The sequence below is a fragment of the Panthera onca genome, chromosome D1 (genome assembly GCF_046562875.1).
Source record: "Panthera onca isolate mPanOnc1 chromosome D1, mPanOnc1 haplotype 2, whole genome shotgun sequence".
NCBI classification, from domain to species: Eukaryota; Metazoa; Chordata; class Mammalia; order Carnivora; family Felidae; genus Panthera; species Panthera onca.
The window spans coordinates 88310105-88327844 of NC_138348.1; the positions used below are offsets into that span (position 1 = coordinate 88310105).

At 50.3% G+C, this 17740-nt stretch overlaps 1 protein-coding gene across 1 annotated transcript in view; it reads right to left on the minus strand.

Moving 5' to 3' along the window:
* Nucleotides 1-10925: 10925 nt before the first annotated feature.
* The window catches only part of ST14 (ST14 transmembrane serine protease matriptase), a 42524-nt gene continuing 35709 nt past the window's right edge, over nucleotides 10926-17740 (minus strand). The window contains exons 17-19 of the mRNA XM_078432956.2: nucleotides 12880-13154; nucleotides 11953-12089; nucleotides 10926-11855 (exon numbers count right to left, since the gene is read on the minus strand). Of these exons, the coding sequence (XP_078289082.1) occupies nucleotides 11694-11855; nucleotides 11953-12089; nucleotides 12880-13154 (574 nt within the window). The 3' untranslated portion in view covers nucleotides 10926-11693. The remainder of the gene's footprint in view (nucleotides 11856-11952; nucleotides 12090-12879; nucleotides 13155-17740) is intronic.

Genomic DNA, 17740 nt, shown 5'->3' on the forward strand with positions numbered 1-17740 from the left:
TGGGCTCTGTACTGATGGCATGGAGCCTACTTGGGATTTTCTCTCTCCCTCTCTCTCTCTGCCCCTCCCCAATCATGCTCTCCCTCTCCCTCTCAAAATATATAAATAAACATTTTTTAAAAACATTAGGATTTGGATGCTTAACTGACTGAACCACCCAGGCGCCCCCATCTTACTCATTTTTAAATGAAGGTGTGAAATATAAGGCTGTATATGGTTATGAATGAATATTAACTTTAATTCTGAGAACAGTTGCCATCAGTCTGGCCAAAATTTCCCCAAATCGTTCTCTACAATACTGGTCCTGCCACCATTTTCCTCCCTTCGTCTGGTTTACTGATCCAGCAAGCCCATCCCTATGTATCACTTCTTAAAGAAGCTTTTCCAGGGCATTCTGCACTAGATTGGGACTTCCTATTCTGTTCACATAACATGCTTTTTATTATAATGATAATTGATTAAAATCAGTTGGACTAAACTCCACGAGATTAAGTTCCGTTAGGACAGGTACCATATCTAGGTCTCTTTTAACAAGGTATCCCTGGCCCAGGGTTGGTTAAATGAAGTCTGACTTTAGGAGATAATGGCTTGTGAAGTAAAGAATTGTAGAAATAGAACAAAAAAATAACTGATTGCCACGAGAAACACCAAATAGTGTGCTTTGGAAATTTGAAGGAGAAAGAGATGGTCTAGGGTTGGTTCAGGGAGAAATGAGAGAGCAGGAGGCTGCTCCAGGAAACATTTGAGCCTGTGGTAGAACATCCAGGGAATGAAAGTAGCTTAATTTGCCAAGCATTATAAGATCCCTGAGGGGGAAGAGTGGACGAAAATGTTATAGACTAGAACCAGATCAGAGAAGGCCTTAAGAATTTGAATTAATTTGGTGGGAAACAGAGAACTATTGCACATTTTCAGACAGAGAAACAAGGCTTGCTCTAAAAAGATTAAGAACGACCAAGGTAGAAGGAAGTCATACAGACTTCACTGAGATGACCTAGGGATTACTTCAGTAGTTTAGGGAAGAGCCCGGAAGAAGGTAACAGAAGTAGGGCTAGAGGAGGGGTATGTATAGGGGTTTGGTGAGAGGTGGGCCTGTGATCTTAAGACCAGGGCCTCATTTGAACAGTGGACAGTGTCTGCTCTATTCCAAGACCTGTCATATTATGTATTTGACCTCATCAAATTCTTTTTTTTTTTTTTAATTATTTATTTTTGAGAGAGACAGAGACAGAATGCGTGTGAGAGAGAGAGGGAGACACAGAATCCAAAGCAGGCTCCAGGTTCCGAGCTGTCAGCACAGAGCCCAGCGTGGGGCTCGAACTCACAAGCTGTGAGATCATGACCTAAGCCGAAATTGGCGCTTAACTGACTGAGCCACCCAGGAGCCCCAGACCCCATCAAATTCTTAGGCAACCTCTCTTTGTTTTTGAGGGGGAACTCTGTGTCTTAGGGAAAATTGAGTTAGGAAAAGTTCTCAGCCAGGTTCCAGAGTTGAGCTCAGATCGAGGCTGAGGAAAGACTTTTCTCCCCTAGGAGTAGTCATGCAAGTAGTTACTTAGCTGGGTGACCCATTGTAGCAGCACTCTGCTTCTGCCAAGTCTAGAGACATTTCTCCTATCCTGATTCCCTCTACTTCATAAAATTGCTCCTTGTGCTTCCCTTTGATAAATGTCGAATGTTCTGCTACACCAGACACTGTTCCAGGCACTGCAGGAACAGACTCCAACAGAACAACAGCAGTCTTGCCTTCGTGGAGTTTCTATTCTTGCTGGGGAAAGGACTAGGGAAGGGGGTGTGACCAACAGTAAAAGAGGTAAGTAGAGGGTGCTGGTGGGCAGGCGAGCAATGGGAGGTAGAATGGATGGCTGGAGAAGGAAAGGTCTAAAGGAGGTGAGGGGACAGCAAATTTTGCAAGGGTGCCAAGCAGGTGTGTCCCTGTCTGGCATGTTGACAGCAGGGGGGCCAGGGTCCCCACCCACATGTATTTTGTTTTGAGGCAATGCCAGAGAGATTAAAAAGTGGAACAGAAACCTGAAGGAGGTTTGTTTCCAGGCATAATCTGTCTTCCTGAACAAACGCCAAGACCTGTGTCAACTACACAGACACATCCTTTCCTACAGGGGCACTGGCTACATGGGCTCCACAAGTCATGCCCTGTCGACACGAAGTGGCTGTTCAAGAGCTGCCTGACAGGTGAGGGGACACACATCACTGCCCTGGAAAACTGTATAAAGTGCCTTTTAAAGCGATGCACCAGGGAAGGCTTGTGAAAAGGATGAGGTTTAAACAGGGAAATGTGCACATGACTAGAAAATCTAAGCACTGCTTCATCCACCAGTACCCGGATGCGCCACGGATACTTGCGCATAATGTCTACCCAGAACTGGGTTCCACAGCATGTCCTAGGCCTCCCACATCCATAGCAGGGATTCCCTGCAGTCCCAGAAGACAGAGACTGGCCCAGGTTAGCTTTGGGGAAGAGTTCGTCCTAACTTTGCCTTGCACATTGTAAGTGCCCCCAGACGTACATCTGTATAACCTCACTCACTGCAAGTCGAGATGTTTAGCAAGGAGGACCTATGCTCCAGGCAGAGGGAACCTCCATAGCCCCACCTTGTGTCACTGGAGTGCTCCTCTAACCATTAGTCCTACCTGTTTAAGTGCTCCCCACCCCTCCCCAGGACCGCTACCAGACCAGGCCTGGAGGGGCCATGGGGCCCTGAGCCTCACCCCTGTAGCACTTGGGACCAAAAGCCCTTTCATGTTTGGTAAAAATGAGTGTGCTCCTAATTCAGCCCTACATCCCCCTTTTCACACGCCACCTCTTGCTGCCAGTAACAACCAGCATCCCAGAGCCAAAGTTTATCCCTCCTTTGCCTCTGTTTCCAGGCACCAGGTATAGGTTTTTCCTCAACTGGTTGATTCCTGTCCCACCTGGGCCCTGTCACTCACAGTCACAGGTTTATCCCAGCTCTTAATTTGTGTCAGTGGATTTTCCAGCTCCTCTCCCACCATAAAGTACATGTTGGGCGCAGGGGCGGAGGGGATGAGCAGAGCCAGGAGCAAAGGAAAACCCAGCGGCTCAGCTGTTTCCAGCAACCCCAACCTCCAGTGGGAACCAGATGCCTCTAGCCAGCAGCAAAACACTCAACGACGTAGTTCCTAAACCCTGGAACACTGGCCGCCTCCCTGGTTCTCCCCACGCACCATGCCAACAGGCCATCTTTTAAGTGTGCTAAGTTGTATAACCTGTTCTCGGTGTAGACATGAAAGTGTGGTCCTTGCTTCCCATGAATTAAAGACACAACAGAAGAGGATTACTGATCCCAAGGAGAATGAAAAGTATGGGGGGGGAGGGGCGGTGGGGGGTGGTCAAGGCTGAATCCAATTCAGACTCTGTCCCAGATAATGTTAGTTTCGGGTCACAGGATGTGCGAACAAATATGCTTACGTTTCCAGAGCCAAACACTCATCTTTGAGTAGCTGGGCTTTGATAAAATTTTCATGGAACATTCAGTTCTGCCTCTACCTTCTCAAGGTTTCTTTCTTCCCTCCTGTGGTAGACAACCAGACAGGACAGTGCCGTGTGCAGAGTCCGGAGATTCGGAGCACAGCATATGGGCAAGTGACACAACTTTCCCTCAGCCTCACTTTCCTCCTGAGGTATTTGGAATCATCACTTGTACGGCAAGTGCCTAGAACAGGCCTGGCCCATAGCAAGAAGTCAGTATCCTCAGAATGAATAAATGAGGTATAAATGTACATACCATGGAAATAGGTCCAAAAGAATAGCATTCTTTATAGTTATAGTTAATTGTAAAAAAAACCAAGTATAATATGAACCTCAGCACACTTCCTACCTCTGTCATTTTCACTCTCAAGAATGAAGGAACTCCTCATCGTGAGCTGTTCACGGACACGTCAAGCTCTTCATCAGCTTCCCCAGCACCTGATGTGAACATGACCGAAAAGCTAGCATGTAGTAAAGAAAGCCAAAAGGGGTTAAAAATATTTAACCTCGGAGAAGAAAAGCTTCAAAGATGTGAAATGTTCCCAGATACATTAAATGGGATGAAATCCGTGCTCTGGAAAGGTGATCTGGGGAGCTTCTTAGGGCCCCGAGAAGAGAGAAAAGAAAATGCTCAGTTCCCCTTAGCAGTGACCATGATCCCAAATCTCTCTGGTTTCCCATAAACCTGCTCCAGCCTAGGAATCTGCCAAAGACTCCCGCCTGTTTCCAACCCTTAACACACTCCAAGATCATATAAATGAGGCTTGCTCCACATGCAGAGATAGGCCATCCAGTTCAGGAGCTCAGGAAATACTTGTGGGTCTTGAAAGTGCCTGCCAGCCTCTGTAAAGTGTGGTGCGTTCTCCCAGGGTGTGCAGAAAACAGCTGGCAAACAGCCATTGCCTATGGGTAGTCACACCTTGAGGTGACGGGTCAGAAAGAGAAAAGGAAAGGGCCTTCACAGTGATACCCAAACCCAGCGTTTCCACACAGGGGGACGCAGGAGTTCTACATCCATGCTTCGCCAAGACTCACCATTAACTGGACGGGAGGAACGTCATGGAGAAAGGTGAACCACCCAAAACTTCCTTCGGGACCTCTACGCCTGCCCTTTCAGCAACTGATCTAATGAAAAGCGGTGTGTGAGCGCCCCCTACCGCTCTTACCTAGAATAAGACCCAGAGCAAGGATTCAAAACAATCTAACCCTAACCTAAACTTAACAAAATACTTTTAAACCAAATTAAAAGACTTTTGTCTAAAATACCCAGTGAAACAGTCCAAACTGCTAGCCACTCATTTATTTTTCAAAAGCCTTTGAACTAGAACAAAACACAATTATCTTTACAGCTCTGGTTGCTATATTCCTCCGGATCTCAGCGAAAATCTGCCATCAGTGATCCAGAAATACTTCCACCCTGCCAGAAGCTCAATCTGTGGATCTTTTTTTGAGATGGAAAAATCTGAGCAAGGGGTATTTCCCTGGGCTCAGCAGGGCCCAGTACATGTTCCACAGCCCAACAGAATTTCTATCCATCTTCCTTTCCACTCACTGCTCCAAGCTAAGGTACCCGCGTCACCGTGGGCTTCTGCTGCCCTTTGCTTAAGCTTCCGCCAAATGCAACCAGCATTTAGCAGAAATGCATGGCTTAGGGAAGCAAGATGAGGGGCAAAGGTGGATCTTTCTGAATCTCAGGTCAAAACTCATAGTTCTGCCCATGGCCAACGACTCAAGGAAACATGTTCTCCCTCCAGTCCACATTGGCCTCAGGCACAGGAATAAGAGAAAGCAGATGGTTTGGCCCCTGAGAAAGGGAAATGCCCAGGGGCTATTGGGGGTAGCCAAAGAAATAGGAATGGGAAGGATTTTGAAATGCTGAAGGAGCCATTCCAGAGTCCAGCTAGTGAAAGTTCATTTTAGCCTTTTCCACGGTGGTGCCTAAGCCAGTGAGTTTATTACCTGGCAAGAGAGGTCCTGGACCCAGCATCTCAAAGCTTCAGGTGGAGAGTACCTTGGTTCCAGAAGGCAGTACGGGATTAAGTGCACAGGCTTAAGGCCAGCAACTGGGGTTGCACCTTTCATCTTCAATCACTGAGGAAACCTGAGCAAGATACAGTGCACCTCCAGGCTCAGTTTCCTCTCCTGCAAACGGGAGTGATAGAATACACATCACAGGACTGCGATGAGCGTGCAGTTAGGTGACATAGATGAGACATTGGGCACATGCTGCTGGTTGTCACTGACACTTCTTCTATGTCACTGAAGCAGATCCACCAGATCCTACACAGAGCCAACATCCAGCAGGGGAAAGACAGCAAGATAACTTCAAACACCCTTTGGCGAGGCAGGTGTACAAAGACAGGTGGAGGAACAGCGACTTCCTCGGCACCAGAAGCCTGTCTCTGGGCTACAGCAGGTTGGCCCAGATGACCTTTAAGGTTCTTTCCAACTGTGAGGCTGAAGGGTGGGATTCTTCCAGGATGCCCCGCAAGCCATCGTTAGCCCAGGAAGTAGTTCCCACTGAGCAACTGAGGGATCACGGAAAAGTCCTGGCACAAACTGGAAAGGCCCCAGGCACAGGCTCCTTTCCCCTGCCCGGACAGGTAGCCAGACCCTGTGACCTCACACCTACTAGGAATGTGAACCGCCGCAGGCCTTGGACATGCCTCAGGACCCTCAAGACTGGCTTCCTACATGTCCCCCTCCTACATCAATCAACTGCCCTCTCCTCGGTCACAAATGACAGAGTGGCCCCCAGAGAAAGCTTGTTGAATTAATGACTTCCTTCTTCATCCTTTCCTCTGGCTTACATAAATAAGCTTGTTACCATTTTTGGTGCAAGTCACAGGCTTCAAAGATCTCATTTTTTTCTAGTCTGTTTCTGTACATTTCTCCAGTTCTAATAGGCATTTGGACAGAATTCATATCATGAAATTCAAAGAGGTATCCAATGCCATTTATTTTGGGAGCTGTTCTCTGAATATATTTCTTTGTGGAAAGAGAGCTTCTCCACCGTTCTCTGCTGGACCTCGCTCGTCCTCCCCTGCCCCCAGCCTCCCTCTCCCAGTACCCCCTGCCCCCCACCACACACACACCACCGTGTTCTCGCAGCTCTCTGGAAAAAAGAGCACAGGCTATGGATGGAAGAATTTCTTTTTTGAGTTAAGCAAGTCCATATGAAGTTCCAGAGGAGAGGTCTGGCACAGGCACTGAGTTATTCTTGATCATAAGGGTGTGGGCAGGGAAAGAGTGATGACCTCCAAGGTAAAGGACGCGTGTGGCGGAAGGGAAGCAGGAGAGCCAAGGGGAAGGGAAAGTTAGGTTTACATCCCTGGAAATTACACACATGCCTCCTCCTTTTGGAAGATTCTGAGACAATGGAACAGACAGACCATGGAATGGATTCCGCTGATGCCTGGAAACAACGCTGGATAGTACTTTTCAGGAAACAATCGGAGGTGAGGGATAGAATAAATAGTCTGAAGCTGCAGACAGAGAGGATGATGGAACTTGGGACTATACCACCCCTCTCGAGAAGAAAAGGAGGAAAGCAGGCCCTCTCTGACCACCAAAGCAGTTAGCGTGACAGATAAGTGTCAGGGAACAGCCAGGACATAAAATCTAGACAGAGCCCCCCACCCTTTACGTGCAGCTGGTGCCCAGGGCTCAATCTTGCCTTTCCCGATGCGCCCATGGCGGCTCCCTCTCATCTTCTGTCTCTGCCACCAGCTCAGAAGGGCTCTTCCCCAGGGGAGCCAGGCCACCAGCTGGGTGGCGGGAACCCATGCCACCCCACAAGCCCAGAACAATGGCCACTTGCTCCCTGTTGTTAGTGCCAGTGTCTGTCACCTTGTGGAAGATGAGTCTGAACCATCTTCTACGTAAAATGCCAAGATGTAAAAGCAGGTGACAAATATTCCCATTCCTGCTTTGGGGTTTGGGCTCATCATTCACAGCGGTATTTGGTGGCTTTCCAAGCATCCTTCCTGATGATCTCCCTGAGGGTTCCCGGCCCAGTGACCAGGGACCTGCCCTGAGACAGTGGTTATCCCCCACCTTCTTCCAACAAACACTCTCTTCCCTTCCCTCTTTCAACCAACCGCCCTCACTGGGCAAATTGAGACAGGCTTGTGGCTAGGCGGAGCACAGGGACCTGATCGGCAGAGACGTTCCACCCAGGCTGGCAAAGCAGATGGGGCTGCATTACCAGCCCAGAGCAAAGCCCCCGCCCAGAAATAGGCTGTGTGGCAGGAAGGGCTCATGACCAGGTTTGTCAGAATTCCCAAAAGAAATGGGAGTCATGCAGCCTACCTTCATTCTGCGTGTTAAAATGTCCTTTCCTTATGAAATGATGGTGTGTGAATAATACAGTTTGTGGTGGGCCAGGGCCTAACAGTGCCGACTCTGGAGCCAGATTGCCAGCACTCAAATCCTAGATGCAACAGGTAGGTCCTAAATATGGGACCTGGGCCAGTGATTCAAACTATTGGTGCCCTGGTTTTCTGTCTGTACAATGGGAATGACCATAGGGTTGTGAAGTTTACATTAAATAAGACAAAGCACAAAGAACACTTAGAAGACGCTTTTCATTAAATGGGAGATGTGTTGGGCCCGTGCACTCTTACAACTTCACAGTTCCAAGAAATTCAAATGTCTGAGAACCACTGACTTAATTTCCTTTACATGTGGCTGCCGGTGCACAAAACACCCACCCACACCCACCCCCACCTCCACCCCCACCTGTGACTCCAAGCCTGGAAAGGTGAAAAGCATCATTTCATCCCTAAAGGGTTGAGGCCCCCTAAATTCATGCCTGTAGGCACCTCAGAGCCCCTGGGGAGGGAGAGAGTGTCCTGGGGTAACAGCCAGGTAACATTCCTGTGACATACTCTACTTGGGACCTTCTTCCCTAAAACACACACCCTGCTCTTCCCCCTAAATGTGTGTGTGTGTGTGTGTGTGTGTGTGTGTGTGTGTAAGAACACACTTTCCTATATGTCGCAGCTATCTGCCAGCTGTGTTTAATTGGATGATATTTCACACTTGCTTGCTACCCTCAGTAATAACCCACCTCCTGCCCATAGGTCACCTCTGTTCTCGAAAGCTGTCTTTTGACTCTTCCCTGGGAATGTATGTTCTCCTGGGCCCAACGTCTGAGAGCCAGGGTCCTGACTGCAGTTTAGGGTGACGGGGGTACCAAAGGGGCAGAAGGACTAACCAGGAAAGGCTTGGTGCTGGGGCCTCTTGATACCCTAAAAAAGGACACCAATTATATTGCACTAAAAACCAAATGAAAAGCAGGAAGACCGCCTTCTGAGAACATTGGACCTGGGGTCCTTTCCTGTCCCACCTCAGGCAACCCCAGAAGGCAGCACGCAGGTCCCTTGTGACTGCAACATGCCCCGCCCCCTCTGGGTGGTCTGCAGCCCAGAAGGGAAATCCTGTGCTGCCCCCTGATGGCTGCACGACTTCCCTCCCGGCCCTGTGGGTTCTGCGGCTCTGAGTCTCCCCCAGCTTCCTAACTGGGCCCTTTCCGTGTCTATAATAAAGTCCATCCTAAGTAATCCAAATGTACTGTTATTTCTGCAGAATCTACATCTGGATCAGACTCCCGGCCCATGCAATTGAATAAACATTCACTAAGCTTTAGTTCAAATGTTTTTGGTTGGTGGCTAAAACAATAGAGAGTCAGGTAGTTGGCAGGAAACCAAAGAGATGGATCCGTGGACTAAGGAGCCTCAGAGTGATGAGTTTGACTTCCCGTTACTGAAGGATTCTTAGGCCATTCTTATCTCCAGTCAGGAGTAAATGGATTTGCTTCCACGGTCTTTTGAAAAGAACTGACAACTTCATTGAGCTTCCAGGCATCAAATGTTTGAGGTTACTAAGACCCCAGCAGGAGTAGAGGACATACCTGTACACCACTGCCCTGGGCATTGGGCAGGGGGCACTCGGTGAGGTTGATGCTGTTACCCGTGGACACACTGCTAAAATGGTGGCCCTCAAACTTCAGGTTCATAGAATCATCTGGAACACTTGCCAATACACAGACTCCAGGGCCCTGCCCCAAAGTTTCAGGTGCAGGAGGTCTGGGTGCAGCATGAGCCTTCCCGGGTGGTGTGGCTGCTCCCGGCAAAGGGGCCACACTGTGGGAACACACTCATAGATGATGTGCCCAGTACCACCCTCCCGCCCCCGAGACTCCTGGAGAGGAGTCCTACCAGTATTTTTAACCCACTCCCCAGGTGGAAAACAGTGGGGCTGAGGAACCACAGTAAACTGGAACAGGGGGTTACAGAGAGACACTGGGCTCTTAGGGGACAAAGGCACTTGCAGAGTGAGGTCTTCTGATGACCCTGCCTGCATTTCTGACCCTGGGAAGGAGTGTGCAAGACCATGTTAGGCCATGGTGGGAGAATGAGGATGCTGCGGTCTGGCACAGGCCAGGCTGGCCTCCCCGAACCCCACTGTGCGGGGAACCACTTCTACAGCTGAGCCAAGGCTGCAGCCTGAGGGGCGTGCGTACTTGGGAAGCAGAGCACAGATGAGGCTTCTCCCTGAATGTCAGCTATTTACAACCTGGCACCACCTGCACAGCGGTCTTCCAACAACATCTTCTTTCCTCTACCTGTAACACCTTGGTAAAAATGGATGCTCTTTCCCTTCCCTAGAAGGAAAACCCAACAGGCATGCCTGCACAGGTGTCAAGACAAAACCTCTCCTCCTTCCAAAGGGAAAAACACTCAGGCTAAAATCCAAGGGGCAGCTCGTCTCCTCCATGAAGTCTGTCCAGATTGCTCCAGACTGTATCTTCCTCCCTTTGGTTCCCAAAACTCATGGAGGGCAAAGACAAATAGGTATTAACAATATTAACAAATAGGTATTAGCGTCTTCTAGGAGCCAGGCCTAATCCAGGCATACGGTGATGAGCAAACACCGCCCTGTCTTTGTTCATGACACTGGCCATCTGATTTCTCTTCCTAGGACCCTCTTTTCCCCCAGCCCCAGCTTGTATAGTGCCTTGGCATACAGAAGGTCCTCCAGTATCCCTTCGGGAACTCCCTAAGCCCTCCCTAGATCACTGATGTTGTCCCTCTGTGTCACTCCAAGCAAGGAGAAAGAGAATATTTTAAATTAATAAGTATGTAAAAGTCAAAGAAGGTGCACTGGAGATGTGAGAACCCTTAAGCAAGGCATCATCCCTTCTGCTAGGCTCAGGGACCACCTGCTCAGACCACACTGGACAGCCTCGAGTTCATGCATACCCTCATGTCTGCATGTACAAGCACGCGCACACACACACGTGCATACACACACCTCATCTGACCACCTCCCCACCTAAGGGAAAGCCCTACTTCCTCTTTTCCTCTGGGGACACAGCGCCTCCCTCTCCTAGGGTGCCCAGGTTGGGCCACAAACCCTTCCCACCTCATACCTCACTCCTAGCCCCCTCTCTGTCGTATACACCACCTTTCAGGGCACCAGGCCCTGCTCTCAGAAGCAAAACATAGCCCCTTGCTGGCCTCTGCTCTTGGTCTGACTTCAGGGTCTGTGCTGAATGGAATTTAAACCCAGTTTCTTGCAGCTGAGGTTAGGAGGAAGGAGGAAGGAGGAAGGAGAGCCCATCAACTCCAGGAAGAAAAATATTTACCTAAAAACAAAGTTTACTCATACACACAAATTCACACACTGAGCCCCCCCCCCCCCCCCCCAGGAGCTGATAAAAAAACAATTCAAATCTTAGACAGGTGTGTCTTCCAGGGCCCTTTGGCCTGGGTTTCCTTACAGTGTGAAGCTAGGAGTCCACAGCGCCCTACCAGCCTCATCTTAGCGGTCCCGGCGCAACACTACTGCTCCTGTATCAGAGAGGCAGGAGGAGGAGAGGCAGAGGACTCGGATCTTTGGGAATGAGCCTCAGCCCAGCTCGGGGTTGGAGGAGAGAGGCTGTGTCTTCAAGTCTCCGCCCCTTGGCACCACCAGTGTCCTCCCTCCCCACCTCGCATCCTTGCTTTGGAGGCTGAGGGAGGAGAGGGGCTCTCCAGGGTGATTCACCCTCTCCAGAGGTCCTGGGGATTCAGTTCACAGTCTGGCTTCTGGGAGGCCCAAGTCAGGGGTGGATTTAGCGATTGTGTCCTTGGCCCGCAAGTGTGCACGTTGGGTGGCCAACGGATGGCCCCTGCGTCTACACCCCAGTCTGCTCTTTAATCCAGTCCCGAAATACAGGGAGCCTCGTGTACACGCCGGGCTTGTCCCTCTGAGCGCAGCCTTCACCCCAGCTCACCACGCCGGCCTGGAAGATCCGCCCGTCGGTCTCCACGCTGGACAGAGGGCCCCCGGAATCGCCCTGCGGGGAGACCAGGGCCGGATGAATGCCCGCCCCGCCCCGGGCCCCGCCCCCTGCCCGGGCCCCGCCCCCAGGCCCACCCCCGCCCCGCGCGCACCTGGCAGGCGTCCACGCCGCCGCTGAGGTAGCCCACGCACATCATGCGTGGGGTGATCTGCTGCGGGAGCAGACTCTCACAGGTCGTCTGGTTGATGACGCGGATCTCGCCCTTCTGCAGGATCAGTGCGCTGGAGCCTGGTGGGGGAGGGGGAGACGGGGGGGGGGGGGAGGGGGGGCAGTGCTGACCCGGGGCCATTGCGCCCACCTGCAGGGCCATGGGCAGGGCCCCATTCCAGAGACCTCGGTAGCAAATCTCCCGACACAGCCTCCAAACCTGTGGCTAACAAATGCTCAAGGAACTGATGCCACACCAACGCGAGGGGACATCGTGCAGCCCTGTGGTAACTGGGCGACACGCGTAAAACCCGCCGGGTAACAGGTGACGGGAGATCGGACATTCGCCGTGGGAACAGGTGTGGTAAATGAAAAACAGGAAGACCCACGGAAAGCACCACAGAGGGGCCCCGGGGTGTCGTCATGGCAGTAGAGCCAAGTGTCGGGTTTACTTTTTCCTCTCTTTATTCTACAGGTTGTTACAATGTGCTGTAGTACTGTTATAACTGATTTTTTTCAATATAACAATTACCAACTCAGGGCCTTCGGATGGAGGCAGAAGGACAGAGGAGGCCAGGCTCCTGCAACAGGACCTGACACGGGCACAGCTAGCTTGCCTCTACAGCACACAGGACTCCCACCACAGTGCTCTTACATTCACTGAGCACCATCTTGGAAGGTGTTTTATCTTCATTTTACAGATGAAGAAACAGGCTCAGAGTTTAAGCAACTGCCAAGGTCACTCAGATAGTTTAGAGGCACCTCCAGGCCTCTGACCCAGAGCCGAGTATCCACTTCACCTTGGGACAACCTCCCGCTGCCAGACAGAGGCAGGTGGGCAGCCCACCCATGGCCAGCCCAGCCGGCTCACCTCCCTCCTGGGTGTGGCCCCAGCCGGTGACCCAGATGGCCTTGCCGGTGGGGAAGGTGTGTGAGGCTTCCGGCAGGCAGATGGGCCGCACGGTGCTGCTGTACTCGGCCGGCTGTTCCAGCTCCAACAGTGCGATGTCATAGTCGAAGGTGAAGTCGTTGAAGTAAGGGTGGCTGATGATGCGCTTGAGCCCGAGCTCCTGCACCCCACTGGCGCTGCGCTTGCTCTGGTCATGCAGGCCCAGGAAGGCAGTCCATAGGGTATGGTCGGAGTACCTGGGAGAGGAGCGGGGACAGCGACCCTGAGCAGAGCACTGACCTAGGGAAAGCCACTGCCACCACCCAGATGTTGAGGGGACTGTGGCTTCTGCATGGCTGCAGCCCTCAGCTGAAACCGCTGGTGTCTCCTGCCATGGCACTCAGCCCCCATAACCCCCTTGTTTCCCTCTTTTAAGATATTTTTTTAAATTTTTTTTTAACATTTTATTTATTTTTGAGACAGAGAGAGACAGAGCATGAACGGGGGAGGGGCAGAGACAGAGGGAGACACAGAATCGGAAGCAGGCTCCAGGCTCTGAGCCATCAGCCCAGAGCCCGACGCGGAGCTCGAACTCACGGACCTCGAGATGGTGACCTGAGCTGAAGTCGGACGCTTAACCGACTGAGCCACCCAGGCGCCCCAAGACATTTTTAATCTGATTACCAAAAATGCATTTCTCATCAATCTGATCTTTCACAGAAGGAATAACACAGAACTCAACAGAAATACTTTTTTAACACAGTGGTTCAGTAGACTGTTCAGTAGACTGAACTTCATTTACTAGGTCTACTGTTGGTCGTGGGACAGGTGTAGCAATTCTGAACTCTATCATGCATACTGGCTGTCTGAACAATTCAGGAGGACACACTGATGTTGCTGGGAGCCTCAACTTCCAGTGTGGGAAAAGGGAGATACAAAAGGAGTCGGGGAGGAGGGAGCGCAATCAGAAGTAGCAATAAGAGCTCAGAATTTTTCCTAAAAATGGCTCCAAAGCAATGACATTCCCAGCACACCCAGGACTTGGTTTCTAAATATCCTTCTCCATTAAAAAGAACCAAATCTCCTTGGAGAAATGGTCGATTTCAAGTCTGAAGCAAGCAAGGCATCAAGTGACCTTGGAACATTTTGTTTCACCAGAAGTAAGTGCTCACACAATCATGGAGCCAGTATTAGGATCATCCAAACATCAAAGTAAACCACAGGATTCAAGTACTGTATGTGCTGAATAATATAAAAGGGGGAGGGGAATCCAGGAGTCCATCCTGAATCTAAAAAATACTTTTGAAATTTTATAAGGACAGAGGAAAGCTACTCTTTACAGAAAGACACCAGCTAACAAATACAGAAGAAGCAATACAATAAGAAATCACATTTTGCATCTACCATAGCAACAACCAACACCAGCAAGAATCATAGACGGATGATAAAGGCAGAGAGTAGGAGATTGCTGGGGAACAAGACATTCACAAGGATTCAAAGTGTCGCCCAAGATTACTCATAACCAAGTGGGGGAGGCACATTTATAATGGAGAAAGCCATGACCACCACCTTAACCAGCTGATCAGTGTTCTCCCAGCCATTCCCACCAATGGGCTAGGACACAACATCACCTGTGTAATGCTTTCGGGGGGGGGGGGGGGGGGGGTGAAGCTTAACCTAATTCTCACCATGAAGAAACAATCAAAATATCCAAATTAAGAGACATTCTACAGAATAACTGGCCTGGACTTTTCAAACATAAAATGCCATAAAAAAATAATAAAAAATAAAGGCTTGGGGGAACTGTTCTAGAATTGAGAGACTAAAGAAAACTAAGGACTAATACAAAGCATGACCTTAGACTAGATTTTAAATTTAAAAAAAAAAAACACAAAAGACAATATTGGGGGACACTGGGGGACACCTAGAACATGGAGGATGTGCTCACCACTTGTCCCATGTCAACACTGTCATTTCTGGAGGTGATCCCTGTATTGTGGGTATATGGGAGGCTCTCTCTGTTCTTGGGAGACACGAGCTGAGGCACTTAGGGGACAGGTGTCATCACGGTTAGGCTGCACATAACTCAGAGTTCAGAAAAGCATGTACACGTGTAAAGAGAGAGAAATACAATGGTATAAAGGGTATGAGATAAAGGGTATGAGAGTGTTCATTTTTTTCTTTCATTGTAGTTGCAACTTTTTTGTAGGTCTGAGAAATTTTCAAAATAAAAAATTGGGGAAATATCTCTTTTTTTAAAGTTTATTTATTTTGAGAAAGAGAGAACACGAAAGAGAACAAGGGGGAGGGGCAGAGAGAGAGGGAGAGAGAGAGAGAAGCCCAAGCAGGCTCCACACCATCGGCGCAGAGCCCGACACAGGGCTTGAACTCACGAACCGTGAGATCATGGCCTGAGCTGAAATCAAGAGTCAGACGCTTCACCAACTGAGCCACCCAGGCACCCCAGAAAAATATATCTTTAAAATAGAAAATCTGCATGAGGGGGGAAAGCATGAAGACCTGCCTCATCTTTAACTTCTCAGGAAAGTCAAGAGGCTACTGAAGCAGTCAGTCCTAAAACGTCCAGGCAAGGCACCTTCTCTCCAGCTGGCATGGAACGTTACAGTCCTCCTTGACCGTCTCTCTCCCCCATCCCTGCCTGAAGCCCAGCTCCCCTGCTCTCTGCTGACCTGGGCATCCTTCCCTTCTCTCCATTCCTGCCACCACCTCCCTACAGAACCTCACACCCGGACAGAAGCACTGGCCTCCAAACCGGTCTTTTTGCTCCTGGTCTCTCTTTAATTTGCCAGATGAGAACTTCCTGAAAACTGCTTTTGTGAGATCCTTTCCAACAGCCAAAGATGATTCCAAGACCTGCCGAATTAGCCCTCACCTCCCCAACCAGGAATTAATTCTGCGTTTCTAACTTTTTCTCCCAACCATCTGTGGTGTTCCAGACTGCATGAGATCCAGTTTTCAAGTGGATCTCTTGAATCCACTGTGTACTTGGGGAGGGAGCCATGAAAACCACCCACGACAGCACAGCATGGGTGACCTCCAGAAAACAGGTAGCAGGCTGTGGAAGAGCATGGGGTGGGAAGAGGTGAGTCAGGAGAGGAAGCAGGTCATGAAGAAGGCCTTGGAGATCATATAGGACTTGGTTATTGAAGGCCTCCGGGTGGGGGAGAAAGCAGCACGATCACCGAGAGCCAATGTTTGCAGTGCTCAGGAGCCCCCCAGATCGAATATATGGAAGGTGTAAGGGCAGGACAGAGACTGAGGTTGGAGAGATGGCAGGGGCCAGAGAATGCGGCCATGGTGATCATGCTACGCCGTTTCCACTTTATCCCGCGGGTTATCGCAAGCATGTAAGCAAGGGGGTGATGTGATCAGATCAGCTCTTTGGAAAGACCACCTTCACATTGCGGAGACAGACAGGCATGCCAAGAAGGAAGAAGGTGATGAGGTAGAGGGGGCTGTAGTCACCGAGGCTGGGGAGCCAAGGGAGCAGTCATGTGAGGGGGAAAGAGTAGAGAAGGCCTGGGATGTCTAGCAGGCAAGGGCCAGGGGTTGAATGGACGGGACGGGTAAGGGGAGGGGGCAGAGTGGGAGGGTCATCCTCCTCCCCTCTGGTGCCATCTCACCTGATAGACATCCCTTGTCACCCCTGTGTCCATGCTAAGCCCCAACTAAAGCCACACTGGTCTTTTCTCTCCAGTCCACATTCCTCCATCTAGGACAGCCTTCGATTATACGAGCAGACTCAGTCACCAGCTGTTGAAGGTCCACACACGTACCAGCCATCGAGAGACAAGGTGTGAAGGGTAGCCACTGAGCTGCCCCCGTGACGGCCGTGTGGTTGGGAGGGCACTGGTGGTGGCCAAGCCAAGCACTCTTCTCGGTGCCAACGCATCAAGTCATTTCATTCCCCCAGTCAGCCCTTCAATGTAGGGCTGCCTATTTTAAGCTTAGGACTCGGGCACAGAGAGACTCAGTAACTTGCCCAAGATCACACAGCTAAGAAGTCATGGAACAAACTGAACCAGGTAGCCTCCTCTCAACCATGGTAAGGCTCGGCGAGCACTTGCCAACTCAGAAATGCGTCCAGAGTGACTGCACTCCACACTCCAGATCCTTGCACACTTCACACCTGCCTGCCTCTGCTCACGCCTGTCCTTTGTCTGGAAGGTCTGCGTCACCTTGTCCAGTTGCAAACACCCTCACGTTTCAACACTCACATCAGATGCTCCTGCTCATAAAGGCACTCCTAAGTCTCCCTCCCCAGCCCTGGGGCAGAATTCTCAACTCCCACCCGCACGGCCTAGGTAACCTGTGCCTGGTTGCTGCATAGCACTTACCGCGTGCACGTGCATGTACATTTATGTGTGCACAAGCACGCGTACCGTATGTCATCCCCCTCGCCTGGGAAGCCTGGGAAGTGCAGGGAGGAAACCTTATTCATCGTTGTCTCCCAGTGCTAATAACAATGGGTGTTGAATGCATTAAGTGCACTATTAACTGGCAGATGGATAATCAAGAGAAGATGAAGGACAAGGAAATGAGAAATTCAGTGAGGAAGCAAGAGAAAGAGGGAGAAGTAACAGAGGGCACAGGGTGAGCTCTTCAGCGAAGACCGTACATGAATATCTTAGCTCGCCCTGCTGAGGGTCTAGAAACAGTGGGACTGCGGTATCACTAAGGACACCAAGCACCCTGGTCTCACTTTTTAAATACTATTCCCTGCTAACATTTCTTGAGGGAATGGCTAATTCCGGGGCTGGACCCGGACAAGCACCTGGTAGGACCAGAAAGCAAGGAAGTGTCTCAAAAGAACAAAAGAACG